The following is a 19,623-nucleotide window of genomic DNA, read 5'->3' as shown; positions in this document are numbered from 1 at the left end:
ATATGTTAAGGAAAAGTATGAGGGGGAAAAAAAGAAATAAAAAGAAAGCTGGCCTTCTGTGAAATCTGTCTTCAAACAAACCAATTTGTAGGCTCAGAGCAACTCATTTCTAAGAACAGTGTGTCAACATGTTTACTCAAGGATTTGATCCAGTCAACTGGTTGAAGGTTGACTGTTTGTTCAAACTGATAAAGTCAGAGGATGCATTTAGTTTTGCCTTTCCTTTGTTCTGATTTACTAAGAGCTTCCACAACTGATTTTTAAAATATGGGTGTTGTAGAGCATTTCAGTGGGAGCTGTGAGTGCTCATCTATTCTCAAAAATCTGGTTTGCTCTGCCAAAAAATCTTGGCACATTCCTGCCTCTTATACCCTAAGACATCCCTCTCCAAGCTACTTTTAGTCACCCACCATTTCAGGATGTGAAAACATCACTCTGGTGTTATTGCTCACCCTCTTTCTCAAAGTACAGTCCCAGCCAGCATTAGAGGCAGCACACCAGGACACAAACCTTAGGGCCACTCATCTGCTTTGTCAACGTAATCCAAAGATAAATGCACAGACAAATCCTTCCCTAAATCCTTTGTCCATTACTACACCTGAGAAAATATCTACACAAATGCAAGATAGATAATTTTAAGATGCAATTGAAGCAAACCCTTCAGGACTAACCATAATCCAAAGAATATTACAGAGAATTTCCAAGTTTCAAGCACTCTGAGAAAGCTGATCTAAAATTTTTAAAAATTTTTGTACTTTTCTGTAGAAAAACTGGGGCACAAGGCACACAGTCCTAAATTGGACAGGCCAAGTTGAAATTTTAATATTCAAAATTTTGACTAGGAAGGCTGACCACAGGAATCTGGGGAAAAGCAAATATTCTGCATGTCTTAGAAAAACAGAGATCTGGCAATAGCACTCTAAGTCTCCTGCATGCTGTCAAACCACGACAGGCTGCTACGTAACACCAGGTTTTTGGAAACAGGCAGCCATATAGTGGTGGGCCAGGAAGCGTTTGGGGAGGATCTTACTAGTCCAACTTTTTAATGATCAAGTTTTCACTATACTCTTTTCAGGGGAAGGTGTTCATGTAGAGGGCCTTCAAACATACAGGAAGAAAAAAAGTAATAAATCAAGCATGTGTCATCTAGCCACTGTTTTGTGCCAGGGCCACCTCTTTATTTTTTAAAGCCAATCTTGTGCTCAGAGTGGAAGTGATGCTATTTTAAAAATGATTTTGCAACTCTGTAACATCCAGCCTCCTCTGCTAAAGCAACACTTGGTAAGTGTAGGAAAAGCAAAAATGGTTTATGAAACATGCTGTAGATATAACCACAGGCTAAAATCTCTAGCACTGATCTTAACTCTCTTCAGACTGCCTTTGCATTACTCATTGCAGTATCACTGTCAGACAGCCATAAAGCCCAGTTTGCAAAATAAGAAAAACAGAGCTTGGCAAACTGTCTGCAAGAAATGGCCACCACCCACACCTTGCTAGAAGGTGTCATTTAGTCTTTCAAACTTGCTGTACAAGGGGTGAAAATCTGGGAGGTGATTCTTTCCCTCTACCTCTTGTGAGACCCCACCCAGAGTGGTGTGTCCAGCTCTGGGGCCATCAACATAAGAACAATGTAGAGCTATTGGAATGAGTCCAGAGAAGGGTGATAAAGAGACCCAGAGGTATGGAGCACCTCTCCTGTGCAGACAGGCTGAGACTTGGGGTTGCTCAGCCTGGAGCAGAGAAGGCTTCAGGGAGACCTTAGAGCACCTTCCAGTACCTAAAGGAGCCTACGAGAAACCTGTAGAGGGACTTACAAGGGCAGATAGTGATAGGATAAGGGGCAATGGCTTTAAGTTGAAAGAGGGCAGGCTCAGGTGAGATATTAGGAGGGAACTCTTGACTGTGAGTGTGGTGAGGCATTGGAACAGTTTGTCCAGGGAAGCTGTGGATGCTCCATGCCTGGAATTGTTCAAGGCCAGGCGGGATGGGGCTCTGAGCAAACTGATCTAGTGGAAGGTGTCCCTGTAACGGCAGGGGAGTTGGAGTGAGATGATCTTTAAGGCCCCTTCCAAGCCATTTATGATTTTATGTTTTTATGAAAATATTCCTTGAAAGATCTGGCTTCAGAAGGGAGTTTTCTAAAGGTAGTAATTACTATGCCTACAGGTTAGCTGCAAGTCTCTACTGAAAATTTTGAAGGCAAAATTAAAAGCAGATGTTTTATCTAAAAAGTAGATGTCAGCATGCTAAAGTGTACTGTAGTTTTTACAACATTCTCTCCAACCTTTCAGGCATTTTGTCAATGTACAAGGAAATATATGCACCAAACCAGAAAAAAAGACACAAGCAAAGGATACCTATTCCTCCCTACTGGGCAACACAGAAAAAACCCACCACAGCATGTTACAGCTCACAATACATCTTTATTTTATTGGAGATGTTTACAGAAAAGTCTGTGAATTACTGCTAGCTTAAGACTGACCATTGGGGAGCTGGGTTATGGTTTATGGCTTTGTCTTTGAATTATTTAAAAAGGTCACAAAACCGATTGAAGTTTAAGGGCCTATTTCAGTCTTATTAAAAAAAGTTCAATTCACAGATAAAGGAGAAGGTTCTTTCACTAGTGATTTAGTAACTACGACCAAAGAGGGTGTAGAACTTGGCAGGGTTTTTGCTGCACACACATCTTGCTCCAGGCTGGAGCTCACGGAGTGGCTGGAAAGGTATGCAGAGGCTTTTTGCTCCCATGGATGGAGCACCAGGCTCAAGATCTTGATCCCTGAAACAAAAGGATATTAATAAATAAATGCATTCATAAATAAATATTTCTGTTAAAAAATAAAAGCGCAACGAAGTCTGTTATACATGAAATCTTAAAATCACATTAATTATTCTGAAACTTCCAGAGCTAAGGATGTAAATATACTGAATTATGTAGGACAGCAAGAGTCTGTATGTAAATGTACCCAAAGATATCCTGCATTCTTGTTTTATATTCAAAACATTTTGATTTTGATCTTGGTAAATACTCTGCAGTTCAGTTATATTTTACCTGGCAGTGGTCTTCTTGATCCAATCCTCACACTCAATTTCCCCACAGAAAGGGATTTGTACAATCTGAAGGGAGGAGAGGAGGGGAGAGAGAAAAACCCAACAGTTATACATGTAAAAAAATCATCTTTGTCTTTGGAAGATTCCTAAACCTTCAGATCTCATACACAGATCTCAAACTGGGAAAAGTTCCAATTGATACAATTGAATTTGAATAGCTCTTCTTCATCAGAACAATAGATAAGCACAGTTATCCCTCCACAGTGCAGTACAGAAAATCCTACACAAACCCAAAGCATCATTTAAATTTAATTTTTTTTCTTAAACCAGTGAAAAGTATAAACATTCTGTGAAAAGTATAAACATTCCTTTTTTGTTAAATGTTCTGTTTTTCAGGAGAAGTTCAAAATTTTCAAACTACTGAACAAATGCTCGCCTTATACACTGTAAGACAGTGCCCTAACAAAGTTCCCATTTTAATTCCATTACTATGAATTTTCTTTTTTTCTGAGCATAAATCATTTTAAGAAAATAGTACTGCCAACAGCACATTTTTCTGGGGGGCATAAGGGTGGGTGTGCAGCTTCCTGCTGTTTCCTTCACTTAGCTTAACTGAAGAAAATTGAGAGAGTAAGGCTGAAATAATAATGTCACGCATTCCTCCTTGTACAACTCTTAACTATTGTAGCACATCTCTTGCCCCTAGTTTTATATTCAATTTTACTGACTTTTTTTTATTTTTAATGGACTTCCACAGAGAAAATTCAGTTTGCTACCAAGAGGTAGCATTACTGCTAAAAAGACACCCCTTACACACATTTGAACACTCATGAAATGCTGATAGCTGAGGGCAACCTCAGCTACTAAATTCAGCCTTCATTCATTTTAATTCTATCCAAACTGTGAATAAGGTTTACTCAGTGCATCTTTCTTTCACCTAATTTACATTCTCACTGCAAAATTATCAATTTGCCATTAACTGGAACACACCTTTAGTAGACTTCACTTTATAGCTTCACCTTCTTGCAATTGAAAAAAGGAACTATTACCACTCTACTACACTGTTCTTGCATTAAACTTTTGTTAGTGAAATGAAAAAGAGTGCACATTTTTAAAGAGCTAAGAGTCTGCAATTCCATTAAGGGAAAAACAGCAGCAGGAATTAAACAGGAGCATTTACTTAATCTTAAAAAATTTCCTCTTAAACAGTAGTCAGTACTAACAGAGTGTAATTTCAAGTAATTCAGAATACATATGCTATAAAATTATGTTAATACAAGAAAAATAGGTAGAGAGTGAAACAAACACCAAATGGCAATTTTTTTCTTTTTTTTCCCATTCAGATATGCAGCTCATAATAAATTCATACAACATAAGTACCAAAACAGTGGAAGTATCCAACATGGAATGTAAAATTATTTGTTCACATTTCCAAGCTTAACTTAATTACATTAGAATTCTAAGCATTTTAAAAACAGCTCAATTCTCTTTGTCATATCTAAAATCTAGCTGCACACAACAGTGAGTGCTGGACATTGCTAAATCAGTCCCTCCTCTGAAGTTCATCATTATTCCTTTAAATTTTGTTCTAAATTAAATATAAGTGCAATAGAAATACAAGAAAATAGTATAATGGAAGGTCAAGCCTAACCAGGAATAACTTAAAATTATTTTTGAAGTTTAACAGAGTATTTATAGAGTCTTGGCACTTGTACATTTTTCATCAGGAATTTTGAAGTTTTCAGAGTGGATCTAATTCATACACAACCCCCCGATCTCTCTTTATAAAATACACAACCTTACTAACTAATGTTGGGGATCCTACCTCTTGAACATACTAATCTAAACACATGAACAATTTCCCAACCTGATATCTGACAGAACTTCAGGGTTAAAAAATTCTGTCAGCAGCTCTTTGTAAAAGAAACAGCAGCTCAATTCTGTGCTGAAGGCCTAATCTCTCATCTCAACTTCAACACTATTTCACAGATGTTTAGATCAGTAGAGCTCACTCATCCATGTGATGGGTTGTTTTTACTATAAATCCAAGGAAGTTTCTGACTTGCAGTAATTCTTAATGAACCCAATGGCTTCAACTCAGGTCATAAAGGTAAAACTTCCTTGACGTAAATAACTTGTACTTTAAACTCTTACCTGGACCTTTATACAAGACTTAATAAGTGTTTTGTCACTGCATTAGAATAATGACAGTGAAGTTATTGTAACACAAATGCTTACATTACTCTCTCTTAAAAATATATTCTGATAAAACCATTATTTGTAAGAGATAAAAAGGGTTTGAAGCACAAGAATAGAAGTGGTAAATCCCCTTACCTTTCCTGAATCAAGCTCTTTTTGAAAGTCCTCCATATTACTGGCCACCACCATATGACTTTTTAGGTCCTCGGATGCTCTAAGAAAAGGAAAAAAAATCAGTCAGGGCAGATTTATTCACATAAACTCATTGGCCCAATGAGCTGAGTTTTCAGAGCCAGTCAAAACAAAAGGTTACAAAAAGAGCTATATATTCATTAGAATCTTCCTAATCAGGTTATGTCTTTCTACCACTGATCCTCAAGGAGGTAAAACTTTGATTAATTGCTGATGGGCTGCTGCACGTTTCACTGGGCTCATTCACACTATTGTGCCCATCAGTTAAACACTGACCTGAAGCAGACAGAAATAAACACTATAGATGTATATTTTGCTTTTTAAATTATCTTCTAAATCTAAATCACAAGATGCTTTTGAACTAGGTAAAAATATTCTGCCTGTAAGCAATTTTGATCACCAGAGAAGGAAATAGAAAAGCTCATCTGCCACACTGCTGTGTCAACACTCTGTTCTCTTGGTGGACTTATAAGCAACAATTGGCAGTAACAGACCTGTGAGGGATTTTGGCATTTGCAATAAGGGCCAAAAACAGTTTCAAAAGTATTTGATTGCATACAAGAAAACAATCCTGTGAAGGTCAATAGGGTTTTAAAATACACTTCTGGACACAGAACTTCAGCTACTGAAGCTACTTGGACAGCTTTGTGTCTTTCAAAATTCTGCACCAAAAGCATCTTTCACAAATGAATCCTGTACAAAGGATCACGGAATTATTTAGGCTGGAAAAGATCTCAAAGGTCATTGAGTCCATCCACTAAGCCAACACTGCCAGGCCCACCACTAAACCATGTCCATAAGCACATTTATATGTTTTCTGAATACTTCCATGGATGAGTATTCCATTACTGTGCTGGGCAGCCTGTTTCAATGCTTGACCACACTTGCAGTGAATACATTTTTTCCAGTGCCCAATCTAAATCTCCCCTGCTCAACCTGAGATCATTTCCTCTTATTCTGTCACGTTACCTGGGAGAAGAGACCAACTCTCACCTGGCTACACCCTCCTTCCAGGTAGTTGTAAAGACTGATACGGTCTCCCCTGAGCTTACGTTTCTCCTGAAGAAACACCCCTCCACTCCCTCAGCCACTCCTCACAGGATTTGTGCTCTACACCCTTTACCAGCTCTGCTGCCTTTCCTTGGGCAGTGTTAAGGTCATTGGTCATATAATGACCAATGGGTCACACCTATTTATGGTGTATTTATTTATTAATATTACATGTGAACTCGTGGATGTATTTTTTAAAGTAAATTCACAACCTTTTACCTTCCGTTTCATAAGAAAAACAGGCAGCTTCTATCGCTGAATGTGAAGGAATTTAAGAGGCAGAAAATTACATGACACAAACAGGAAGATGAGCCTAACTTGTCTTTCTCCACAGATAAACCATTAACGTGAGAAGTTCTTCTGACAGATGAAGGGCATCTGTGATTAGAAGAGCCATTTACTGTAACTATTAGTTTACCTGCTGTAAAGGTTTGCATGGATCTCCTCCAAGATCTGCTTAAGTTTCTCTTCTGCTTCATGTTCAGACAATGTCAGCTTCTGCCCCGTGTCTCTTCTAACAGCTACAAACTGTTGGCTCTTCATGTCTCGTGGTCCTACTTCAACCCTGACTGGCACGCCCTTCATGGGAAAAAAAAAAAAATTAGACGTTCTGGTGATGAAGTAATTCTCAGAAGAGTTAATTTTCTCTCTCTCTGAGCCTTTTTTTTTTTTTGTTTTAAAGTCCAGTCTTCATATACGCTCACTTGATACATTTAAGTTTCCTTGGAAAAAAAAAATCACGATATATTACAAAGCTTTTATGATTTCTGTCTTTCCCATCCACATTCTCTTCACTTGTGCCTTCTACCTTGCTTCACTAGCTTGGAGACTGTATCAGTGCCAGCATGGAAGTAATACTGAAGCACCGCTGAAACTGCACTAAGTTATCCCACATATTGCAAATCAGATTTTTTAAGTCTGAACAATTAAGACTTCTACAAAAATTATAATGTTCTAGTTCACCCAGTAATACATTTAATTCTGTTTTCAAAGAATGATTTCAATAGCATTCAACAGGTATTTTTTTAACAGCAAAAGTTCTGTTAAATACAGCCTAATATCAACATTAATTGCATAGGATAATTCACTACAAACAGCTAATTGCTTTAGCAAAGCAAGTAATTTCAAGTAAATCAGAGTTTATCATATCAAAGTTTATAAACTTTGGTGGTAAGATGTAATTTCTCATCCCACATATACCATCAGACAAAAAGATTTTCCATGTTACTGAAAAGAGTCAGTTACGAGTCTATCGTGTAACTTATTTTCTCTACATCCTAACATGTGTCCCAGAGTATCCACATTCTTTCACAGAAAATTAGAAGAGTGAATGCAAATACATTCCGGAGGATCGTTCCCCCTGCAAGGAAATTCAATCAGTAAGCTTATAAGCTAAAACCATTGCACAGTGTTCAAGAGATGAACAGGAGAATCAAAATCTGTACCCAAGCTTTTTATGCATTGTGTATGCTGGAATCTCCTCAGGTTCACAGCTTCCAAATGACTCCCTACACTCCCTTTGCCCCCACTACCTTAATTATGCTAAAAAGGTGAATAATACAGTAAAATCCATCTGATCAATGAACTATCTAGTACTGCTGCAAAGCTACATAAAAAGCTATTCATAACTGTTATCAACAAGCAATTCAAACTGAACATTCTAGTTTATGCCCACAAAACATTGGCTCCATAATAAAAACCTGGAAGAGAGTATCCAATACTTCTAATTGTAATACTACTGAGTGACAGAATACTTCATAGTCCCTCAAAGATCTCCCAAGAAAGCAACAGAACTAATACGAGACAATACAAAAGAAGTACCAGTGACTTGGTTTTTTTAGGAAGTAACATCAGAAGTCTGTAAGCTGGAAAGTACATAAGGCAAAATATTTTCCTGTTAATTCTTGTACTTCTTATTCCAGCATCTTTGTATTTTTTACCCTATGAAATTCCTTATACACTCAATAAAATGAGTGTATTGTTCCTGCAATAAGCCTGAAGATGCAGTTTAGGTACTATGCTGGACACATTAGTAGATTTTATGAAAAACATCAAGTTTACCCTGTACTGTGTGCCTCCTTGAAAAATCTAATTTTATTTAGAAATTTTTCCAACATGGTACTAGAGCTCCATTAAAAAAAAAAGGTTACACAAAGGGAAGAGAACTTTGAGACAATGGGAACTTTGAACAATTTGGGTCATTTCTATCAGGTTACTTTGAACATTAAGATACTGAAACTGATTTTGAATTCAGAATAAAAATATGATTCCATAGCAACACTCAACACATCATTCAATTTTTAATTTCCATTATTACCATTGTTTTATTCTGCTCACTATTTCTGTTTTATTAAAGCCTCTTATATGAGAGGAAGCAGAACTGTTCCTCTAAAGTGCTATATGTTGGGAACATGGCAATTTTGAAACAAAAAAAATTGCTCCTTTCTTTGCTGACATCACAGGTCTATCTTCTCTGTTCTGCTGTATGCACAGAAGGCTCTGCTGTGAGTCAGGACACACTGAAGTATTAGTACACATTTTAAAAAAATGCAAGTAATTTATGTTCCTAATTTAAATTTTTAGATATATAAGTAGAGCCCTGAAGGTTTGAAAATCCCTAATGACATGCAAATCCTAGCAAACAGAACAAGTCGGAAAACACCTTTTCTTCATTTATTCACAAAAGCAATCACTGATTATCAGGCAGCAATTCTTAACTTACAGAACACATTTGCCTTCAGAACACAGGGCATACATAGCATACCTCATATATACCCCTTACCTAGGCTTCAAAACACCTCCTAGAAGGAAATGTACCTTAAGTTCCCAGTGGTTGAACTTCCAGCCAGGCGAGTAGTTGTCTCTTAAATCAGCCCGCACACGGATGTTCACAGCAAGCAGCCTGCTACGATATTCATTACATTTCTTCAACAGAGACTCTCTGTCCTCTTCAGAAAGGGAGTTTGTGATACCACAGGGAATAATTACAACCTGCAATAGAACAGGACATGTACTTTATGCTACAAAAAAAGAAGAAAATTAGCTCATAGTTATAAAAAACTTGAAACCAATATTGTAGCCCTGTATTTCAGTAATTTCCTTCATGCTCTCAGAAATGAAGGATACATTTCCCTTTTCATACTAATGGCACAGATAACATTACTTCAAATGGATGAACTATCAAAGGGGACTGGTCCACCGCAAGTATCCTAATGATTTGTATTAACTTCACACAGCTACTCTGTAACTAGATAGCTCCATCCTATATTAAGTCTTCCAGCTACCTGTTATGAAATGCTCATGAATTCCAAGACAAGAAAGGAAACTAAAGCAGTTTAAGGCATTTTTACACACCTGAATACAGGCTACACGAGGTGGGAGTACCAATCCCATGTTATCTCCATGAATCATTGTCATTACACCAATAGTCCGAGTTGTAATGCCCCAGGAATTCTGATAAGCAAACTGTTTTTCTCCTGGCTTCTTGGGATCTTCAAACACAATTTCAAACATTTTTGAGAAATTCTGCCCTAGATGATGTGACGTTGCTCCCTGAAATAGATGCACACAGAAAATTCTATTCAATGGAAAGCTAAGTCTATCAAGCAAGTTTAAATATTTCATCTTCCTGTATTTAATGAAAAAAATAATTATTTTAATAGGTAAATACCTGGATAGCTCTTCCACTGGCAGATATAAATGCCTCTAAAGTGGTTGTATAATCCCCCCCAGCAAACTTCTCCTTCTCTGTCTTCCTTCCCTTCACAACAGGTATTGCCAAGAGATCTTCATACACCCGAGCATAGAGATCAAGTATCTGCAGCACCTATGATGAACAAACTATCTTCAGAATTACTCAGTATTTTGCATTTGTTACATCATGAAATATTTTTAGATGACAGAGTCTGAAATCTTAAAAATTTGACACTTTCTCAATACTTTGTTTAGAAACTATGATTTCTTCAATTACTTTAAACTTTGGATGTTATTTTCCCTGAATCAAAAAGCAACAACTCTAAGTCATGACAGAAAACAAAAAGACAGTTTTAAAACTGAGCAAAGAAAGTTTTAAAACTTCTAGCAGTAAATACGTGCATGCATTATTTAAATTTTTAAGGAAAATTGATTTTAAGTATTTTTAAGAAAAATAATTTTAAGGAAAGCAGACACTATATATCAAACTCTTCAAACTCCCAATATTGTTTGTAGAGACTAAAGCCTCAGAAATGGGTTACATCTGAGAAAAAAATGGGTTCTAATAAACTTAGCATTTTTCACAAGGGCTCTCAAAAAAAAGATGTCCTCAAGGTCTTAGTACAAAGATTTGTGTTGCTATGGAGTAAAATAACTTCCTGAAAGGAGAAGCACCAGTGCATTTGCTTTTACCTCCTCTGCTGCTTCTTCATATGTTGCAAATGCTGTGTGACCCTCCTGCCAAAGGAACTCACGAGTGCGAAGGAAAGGCTGGGGATGCTTGAACTCCCAGCGCTGGAGGGGCAGAAACAAAAAAAATTTAACACTATGAAGTGTCAAATTATTCTTAAAAATAATATTTATAAGCAAGTATTAGAAAGCTCTCAATAAAGATAAAAAAGCCAACTAGTTACAGATTTCTACTTAATACAACCAACCATGCACATTGATAAAGAATGTTTTATTAAAAACACTGAGAAAAACATATCATATAAACCATGGTAATAATTTTGCCTTGAAATATGTGCTGTGACCATTATAATCATGCCAAGTCCACAGAGAATACCTTTCCTACACTGCACTTGTGATAAGAAGAGGTACTCAAGAATTGTGTGCACATACCACAACACTGCACCACTGATTAAGCTTGATAGGAAGATCCCTGTGTGACTGCACCCACTTTGCATAGGAAGGATACATGACTGTAAAAAGAAAGCAGCTTTCAGTCTCCACACAATAAAGACATTTATGTCAAACTTTTCCTTTTGCTACATGTAAGCTTAACATTCTCTGCTGTGAGAATTATGCTTTTATGTTTCATTTCCTTGAAAATACATTTTTTTGTCTTAATACATAGTATTTTCACCAGAGTACTTCCAATTCATCCCAAGTCTCTGCAAAAGAGCTTGTTTGCTGCCGGTCAAAGTACAATCCAAAGCTTATTATTTAATGACACTGGGTTTGAATCATTGGCTTACAGTAAGGTAAATACATCTGGGTGTATTTAAATAGGAAGTCCCTGACCTCAAGATTTCAGGATGCTACACTAGACCTGACTCAATTAAAAACTCATCCAGCCTTAGGTCTTAAAATGCTTGTTTAAATTACTCAGAGTAACAGTTACAGTCAAAACACATGCAAAACTGAAGTGAATTATGAGTTGAAAAATATTTCTTATTAACACTATAAACCAAATAATCAAATGTGTTTTCAGACTAAGTAAGTCAGTCTTCAGGATATTAATGAAAAAATTCCAGAAGAAATCTGCATTTCCTAAAAGTGTCTATTTAAGGGAACATATAATGTGGATTTGCTATGAGCAGCAACAAGATTAAAAAATTTTCCTGAGGAGTTACAGAAAACATTCTGAAAAATGGGGGCTTCCAGCTTTCAGAAGGGACTCTTGTCTATCAGCTACACTATACACAGAACTTCACATATAAGTTTACAGCCAAGCTACATAAAAAGAGATTCACCTGTTTCACTTGTGGGACGTATAGCAATTGGTTCAGCCAGTTCTGTTTTCCCAGATCTTGTGACCCAAGCAACCTAAAAAAAGGAGAAAATAAAAAAAAATCAAACAAAACAAGTTTGGGAAAAAATCCTCTATCCCCAAACTTACTTTCATAGACAGCTGCAGACTAAGGGGTTGGCTTTTCTTACAGTCAGACTAAAATGAAGTTTTGAAGCATACCTCAGGAGCAAAGTCAGCAATATGAGACTTCTCTGTCTCTAGGGCAGCCTGGGACACAAACATGGGGAAGTAGCAGTTTTCCACTCCAAGTTTCTTGATCTCTGCATCGAAGAAGTCTTTGATGGCTTCCCAAATAGCGTGAGCCCAAGGACGAAGAATGTAACAGCCACTGACATCGTAGTATTCAATCATCTCTGATTTTGTGATCACCTTGCAAAAGATTCATCACAGGCTGAAGTTTCAGTTTGTACACAGAGAACATTCAGTAATTCAGGTGTGTGTCATGCAATTCAAGAGAAGTCTCCTACTTAAAACTGCTCAAATTGTTAGCAGCTAAGATATATACTCTTATAGGGGTCACTATAAGAGTATATATTAGGTCACTTGTGTTACCTAAAGAAGGTTAACCAGAAACATTAAGTTTAATAACAGGTCTGAATACTGTAAACTCTTACCTAAACCTGAATTTCATGAATCCAAGTAAGAGACTATAGTTACTTTCCAGGAACACAAAAACTGCACCTCTGTAAGAAATGTCTCCAGCTCATGTCAGAAGAGGCTTTTGTTCCTTCGAGTACAGGCAAAAATACTACTGACAGGAAATGTACACCACTGACAGCTACTTACAATCACTCATAACAAGACTAATCTTAACTAATCATCTCTACCTGGGTTGTTTTCAATCTCACAAGCCAGCAAAATTGTTCCGTATCAACATATACTAAATTTTGTTATGCATCACCTTCAGCTGAAATAAAACGCTCATGTCTGTGAAATTCCTAAAATTTCAATTAAGTTTTTTACTCTTGACAAAAGAGGAATCCAGGTATGAATGAAGAAAATCATATATATACTATATATATGAGGTTGGGTGGTTGACACTCACCCTTTTTACAGCTTATTAAATTTATTCAGCTCTTTCCTCCAAGGCACTTCTATTTAAGACCATGATAACAACATGAGACATAGAAAAGAGCAAACACTTTGGATTGAAAAAAAAAAAAAGAAACTCAAACAGAAAGATGTAAATCCCAAACAGACATTGATTTATAACAGAATGAAACAATTAAATCAAACTGATTTGCACTTACCTGAGAGAACCACTCTGAAAGATTTTCTTCTTTTTTAGCTTCTAGACCCAGCCTATGGTATGACAAAAGAATCAGATTTGTGCTGTTCAGCATTTAGCCATGAAACTTATCATAACCCTTTTCTTTTTTCTTTTGGGGCAGGAGGTATGGCATAATAAGAATATTTTAGTTTGGAAGAGAATGTTTTAGTTTTACATCAAAAGGCTAAGTTTTGGCTGGTGGGGGTTGCTAGTATTTCCTTACCCTAACACAAATATTTAATAAGAACGGCTCCAATTTTTTAGTACGGTGTGAACACTTCTAATTCTCACTACGGCTATATCAAAGAACCTCACATCAACAAATTAAAAAATCCAATCACCAGTAAGCAGTCCAGTAAGAACCTAAGATTAACCAGACCTCTGGGTAAGCTGTTTTACTCTTTATTTTAAACATTTCCTACCTAGCCAGTAGCTACAATTTCAGGAAAGACATGCAAGTCAAATTCACCATTCATGTGAATGTCAGTCACACTGTTTGTGACAGAAAATTGACCCTACCTCAAAATAAAGATAACCAATATAACTACAGGATTCTAAAGAAGGTTAAACTCGCCAGACTCAAATGACAGAACACAAAAGTAAAGATTTTTTATCTCTACAAACACGTAAGTTTTAAAGGAGGGAAATACATTTTTTCTGGCATTATTTCTATACAAAAATCACACCTCTGTCTCTAATATATGATTTATGTATATGAAGCAGGAAATATATGGTGCTGCATAATATACACTATAAAAAGACATTTAAACTTTGAGCAAGACACAGTAGCACATTTACAGAAGCAAATAATAATAAGCACAAAAACTTTTCAGTGACAGTAACAATACAAGATGCTGAGGTACAACTGACACTAAATAAACTTTGGTGACTTGCTTTTGGCTCAATCTTGAAAATGAAAATCAACCCAGTTGTTTTGCAAATGTCCACACTTTAAGTGAAATGAGACACATATCAAACTCTAAATCTGAACAGAGGTAGACAGTTGATGTTTCTATCCAATAAGATTAAAGATTGCATCTTTACCTGGTTTGTTTCTTAGGGCCTTGGCCCTCTCCTGATCCATTTGAGGAACGCTCATTACCACTCTGTCCTTGCAAAGGTTCTTTTCTGGGGCCATCATTTTGCTTCTGTTGCTTAGTCTGCTTTTCAGACTTGTTCTCCTTCTCTTTCTTCTTTTTATCTTTGTCATCTACACCACTAGCAGACACTGGTTTATAATCAACTCCTGCAACAGACTTATACTGGGCCTTCAACTGAAGAAGTTCTTTAACAGCCACATCTATCTTTTCCTTGAAGAAAAGAAAAAAAAAAAAAAGAAATTTATAGAGAAATCACTGGAATAATATAGCTCTATTTAAAAAAAAAAGAAAAAAAAAAATCTATATGGCATTATGGACATTTACAGACTGTTGGCAGAAAAATCTGCATAAGCCAGTACTTAACTTTAATGTGCTGACATTTTAAAGGACCATATCTGACAGCATATCTAATTTTAAAAAAATGTTTCAGATCTCAGAATTCAAATGTTGCCTATTTTAAAGGTACATTTCTAATTCCCACAATCACACTGAATTTCAAAGAAATTTTTAGATTTAAATACATATATTACATTCTTACACTACAGTGTATATGTTATTACCTTGTCTGCTTTTTCTGCTTTTAATTTCCTAACTTCATCTCCTTGAAGAGCTACTTTGCTAAAAAGGGCTTTAGCTTCAGGAGTGTCTGGACCGCTGGCTACTGTGTTTGATGTCTGAGGCAAAGCCCCCTGAGCTGCTGGTGGGTGTCCTGGCTTGTACTCCTGCCCAGTCTTTTCCTTGTAGTCAGCTTTTAGAGAAAGGAGGAGTTTTACTGCTTCATCTATTTGATCCTGTGTGGAGGACAAATAGCAAGATTTACTGGTGAGAATTAAAGAGAGAACTGGCCAGAAGCATTGATTATCATGCTACGAAACCAACCTAACCAACCAACAAAAAAGCCCCCAAAAAACAACCTAACATCAAAACTAATTTTGCAAGGTGGAAATACAGGCAGAAACCACCCCCCACAGAAGCACCTAAAAAACTGCAGGTTTCTCTCTCACAACCATCACTGAATCTGTCTAGTTTTGAGAAGTCTTGCTATTGCTGCAGCGCACTAGATAGTTGAACAGTCACTTGTCCCAAATACAGCAAGAGATAGTAAAATATATCAAACATTTTTCCAAGGTCGGTATCTGCCATGCTTGTGCCTATTCACCTAGATATGAAAGGTTAATTTGACTTTGTAGATCTGAGTCAGGAAAGTATCCAGCACCAGAAAGTGTTTTTTTTGCCTTATCAGAGCATGCATGACCTGGAGATAGGGGAGCTTGATCACTGCTTGGTGAAAGATTTCCCCCCAGTGGCCAAATGTGATTACAATTACAATTGCTCACTCTAATGCCTGTTGTACCTTGGAAGCTTTCTCTGCCTTGAGTCTGCGTACCACTTCCCCTTGCTCAGCTACAGTATCATAAAGTGCTTTGCCATCCACTAGGCTACAGCTTGCCAAGTTACTGCAGCAGACAGGAGATGCAAGTGCAGTGGAAGAGAGACAAGGAGGCATTGAGGGTGGATTTCCAGGCTTGTACTCTTGACCTGTCTTTTGTTTATATTCTGCTTTTAGGTTTAAAAGAATTTTCACAGCCTCATCTATTTGCTCCTGAAGCAAGAGAGAAAAAAACAGCAGTTGCAGATAAGGGTAGAAATAACAGAGGTGTAACACAATAGCTGAGATAACACAAGCTTTTCTAGAACAGCACTAACAGAGCTGTTGTAATAAAACTTCTAGAGCTATCCTGTGAGTATAAGCTATTATTACTAAGTTCTGTGGTAAAATGTTTTAGCCAGAACACCTACAAGTTGTACACCAAAGGACCAAATCAGGTAGTGCAGGTAAGGGCTGACTTCTGTGCTATAAAAGCCTCCCATTTAGGTGGCTTAGTCCCCCTCCAGTTATAGCAATGCATGAGCTGCACGCTGGAGAATAGCGGCAAATACACAGACTCTGAAAAAATAATGGTTCTTTGGTCATGATCAGGTAATTCCCGAATTTATTGCTGCCATTCTGGCTCCAAGTTACAGCCCTTCTTTCAAGTTACTGCCTATACCCTGCTTCACTTATCTTGTATGACTAAAAAAATAACTTATTTATTTTCCATGCACTAACACAGAATTCATGCAGTCAGATATATCATCAGCTCAAGAGAATTTGGGAAAGCACTTCATGGAACTAGCTTATGTTTTGCTCCTCAAATTTCACAAAATCTGCCATTGGGTTTTAGCCTACACTGGAGACACTGTTCCACTCAGAAGTATCCACAGGTAGAACACCTTTGAAGCTTTCTCCGATTTGAGCTTGCGGACCACTTCTCCTTGTTGAGCTACTTTGCTGTACAGAGCCTTGCTGTCTACAGGACATGGGGATGGAGGAGTGGGAACAGGAGAACACTGAGGAGGGACAAAGGCCACTGGTGGGCTTCCAGGCTTGTACTCCTGGCCTGTCTGTCGCTTATATTCTGCCTTTAGGGATAAAAGGACTTCCACAGCAGCACCTATCTCATCCTGAAAGAAGAAAGGAAATGTGGCAGAAAGAGGGAGGAACAAAGATATAGAGACATAAGACTCTCAAGAGTACCATAAATACTTTCATAAAAAGACTTGCATTTTATATGTACCCATTCCATTTTCCTAAGTACTTAGTAGAGTTATTCAGAGAAGTTTTCTCTACTAATTTCCTATTTTAACAAAGTAACTCCTCTTAAGGGATTTAAAACCCTAACTGTGCTAAAGTAAAATTATAATAATAAATTAATTTAGATTTTATGGTGGCATCAAGATACTACTACTATCAACATTATTTAACCACTGGGCAAACTATGTTATTTTCCCTCTCTTCTTGTTCTGCATTAGAAAGAAAGGAAATAACACAGCTAATAGTAGCAATGTTTGCTATGTACAGTTACAGAGAGGAAGGTGTCTCAAAAACATCTGTGGCATTTGGATCTTTCATTTCTGGTTTTGGAGCTTCGTTTTAAGGTCTAAACAGCAACAATTCAATCCTGTGATGTCACATAATTTGACCATACCAAGTTAAACAAATGAAGAAATTGCCAAGGCATTTTAATCTTAAGGACTTGATTTCGATACTTAATCAACTCTTGCTGTTGGGTAAATTCTGTCCATGTTTCACAGCACCAGCCTACGGAATATGGGAATTCACCAGTACAAATTTGGTCATGCAAATCTAACTGAAGACGTAAGTATTGGAAAGCACAAGTCTTGACAGAACAGAGCCCAGTCCAAATGACAACCACTATAAAAACCCTGGATCCATAAGCACCCATTCACCTCCACAGAGAGGGAACAATGGGCTATGCAAACCCAGACAAAACCACAGGATTATTTTAACCATCACCTTAGATGCTTTCTCAGCTTTCAGTTTTCGGACCACTTCTCCTTGCTCTGCTACTTTATCATACAGAGCTTTACTGTCCAAGGTACCAGAGGTCTCAAGCTTTGATGACTGTGCAGTTCCAGATACTGGAGGATTTCCTGGCTTATAATCCTGGCCTGTCTTCTCTTTGTATTCTGCTTTCAAGGCCAGGAGTTGTTTCACAGCTTTATCAATATCTTCCTTTGCTGCCTTCTTAGCCTTCAAGTCACGAACTACATCACCCTGTGCAGCCACCTTGTTGTAGATGATCAAGTGACCTTCAGATGATTCAGTACAGGCTGGAGTAGAGGCATGACCAACAACTGGAGCAGATTTTCCTTTCACAGCTGAACTAGCCTTAAAAAAAAAAGCCAAGTATTCAGCATGCAATCTTGTACAGAAATAGATGTATAGTAATACATTTTATGGTACTTTCCCAAATCACCAGTTTACCTCTTTTTTTGCAGTTTCAGCTTTGGCCTTCTCTTTTGACCCAGATGTTGGCATTTCTTTAGTGTGTCCATCAGGGATGTAAATCAAAATGCATGGGGCATCTTTACAGCTGTAAGGACTATAAAAAGATTTACAGAAAATACAACAGTAATGGAAATAAAAGATAAATATCAAACATGTATTGAAACAAATGAGCTACTCTTTCTAAAAGATGCTCTCACACAATTGCAGGTTTATCTTTATACACAGCTATAATTACCTACATTTACATAATTGGGCATCTGCAATGATTCCTCTTATATGCAACTTTTCCTTTTTTTTGTAATATTTATATGTTTACGTTATAATTGCATGTAGATGTTTTGATAGCTTGCTAAAAACGTGCTACAATTAAGTAGTATGTGCACACTCTAATTAGAAAAATGCCTGTTTTATTCTGTAGCACTGCTATTTAATTTCTATACTCCAAGTCACAATGAAACCATGACCTCATTACCAAGTCCAAGTTAGCTGGGGTGCACCTCAAATGCATCATACTTGGCTTAAGACAGTTTGAAGAGGCAAGAATGTAATAGAAAATAAAAGCCATGCCAGTCCACCGAGATATTCCTCACAAAGATCATGGTAATGAGGAGAGTATTTGCAGACAATATTACTCTTGCCAATGTGCGTGTGTGAGAACACTAAAACAGAGCAAGCTAAAGCAAATTTTGTGAAGTCTGTTTAGGCCATTCTCAGGCAACTTACCTCACTGGCTCATAGGGCTGATCACAAATAAAGAATCCTCTCCTCTGAAGTTGTATGATGTCACCTTTTTTTAACTCCTTAAGGCACGGATCACCCAGCATCAGTTCTTCTTGCTGTAAGTGTTAAAAGAAATCAGTCCATGTCTAACAGAGCAAAGGAACAGTAAGAAATAGAGCAGAATTGTAGAAGGATAGTGGTGATTTCCTTCTTTTCAAAGTGTCAAAATGTTACTTAATTCCAGCAGCAGCAGAACAAGTACTAGCAAGAAGATGCAAAACTCAAACTATTGGTCTCAGATGTATAAAAGCCTGGTAACAACTGAGAATAAACAAGAGTCATATTTTAATTTTGAGATTATGACAGGTTACATGGAAACACGGAAACTAGATACACCAGCACAATTTATCTGTTTGACAAAAAACCAATTATATTTTAAAAAGGGGAACTAGAAACAGTG

General features: G+C 37.2%; 1 protein-coding gene across 3 annotated transcripts in view; it reads right to left on the bottom strand.

Moving 5' to 3' along the window:
* Positions 1-2,403: 2,403 nt before the first annotated feature.
* EPRS1 (glutamyl-prolyl-tRNA synthetase 1) overlaps positions 2,404-19,623 on the bottom strand; it is a 37,917-nt gene continuing 20,697 nt past the window's right edge. Inside the window, exons 16-34 of one of the 3 annotated variants that reach the window (XM_053973568.1) lie at positions 19,167-19,279; positions 18,420-18,537; positions 17,949-18,323; positions 16,865-17,095; positions 15,945-16,193; positions 15,151-15,381; positions 14,535-14,800; positions 13,471-13,522; positions 12,380-12,589; positions 12,162-12,234; positions 11,308-11,387; positions 10,879-10,980; positions 10,163-10,318; positions 9,847-10,044; positions 9,310-9,483; positions 6,911-7,071; positions 5,386-5,464; positions 3,053-3,117; positions 2,404-2,779 (exon numbers count right to left, since the gene is read on the bottom strand). In XM_053973568.1, the coding sequence (XP_053829543.1) occupies positions 2,629-2,779; positions 3,053-3,117; positions 5,386-5,464; positions 6,911-7,071; positions 9,310-9,483; positions 9,847-10,044; positions 10,163-10,318; positions 10,879-10,980; positions 11,308-11,387; positions 12,162-12,234; positions 12,380-12,589; positions 13,471-13,522; positions 14,535-14,800; positions 15,151-15,381; positions 15,945-16,193; positions 16,865-17,095; positions 17,949-18,323; positions 18,420-18,537; positions 19,167-19,279 (3,084 nt within the window). In that variant the 3' untranslated portion in view covers positions 2,404-2,628. The remainder of the gene's footprint in view (positions 2,780-3,052; positions 3,118-5,385; positions 5,465-6,910; positions 7,072-9,309; positions 9,484-9,846; positions 10,045-10,162; positions 10,319-10,878; positions 10,981-11,307; positions 11,388-12,161; positions 12,235-12,379; positions 12,590-13,470; positions 13,523-14,534; positions 14,801-15,150; positions 15,382-15,944; positions 16,194-16,864; positions 17,096-17,948; positions 18,324-18,419; positions 18,538-19,166; positions 19,280-19,623) is intronic. The other 2 variants (XM_053973570.1, XM_053973571.1) reach the window with 2 other exon arrangements.

This window comes from Vidua macroura, chromosome 3 (assembly GCF_024509145.1).
Source record: "Vidua macroura isolate BioBank_ID:100142 chromosome 3, ASM2450914v1, whole genome shotgun sequence".
Taxonomy (NCBI): Eukaryota; Metazoa; Chordata; class Aves; order Passeriformes; family Viduidae; genus Vidua; species Vidua macroura.
Note: the sequence above shows the minus strand (reverse complement) of the source record. Positions and strands in the feature narration are given on the sequence as shown.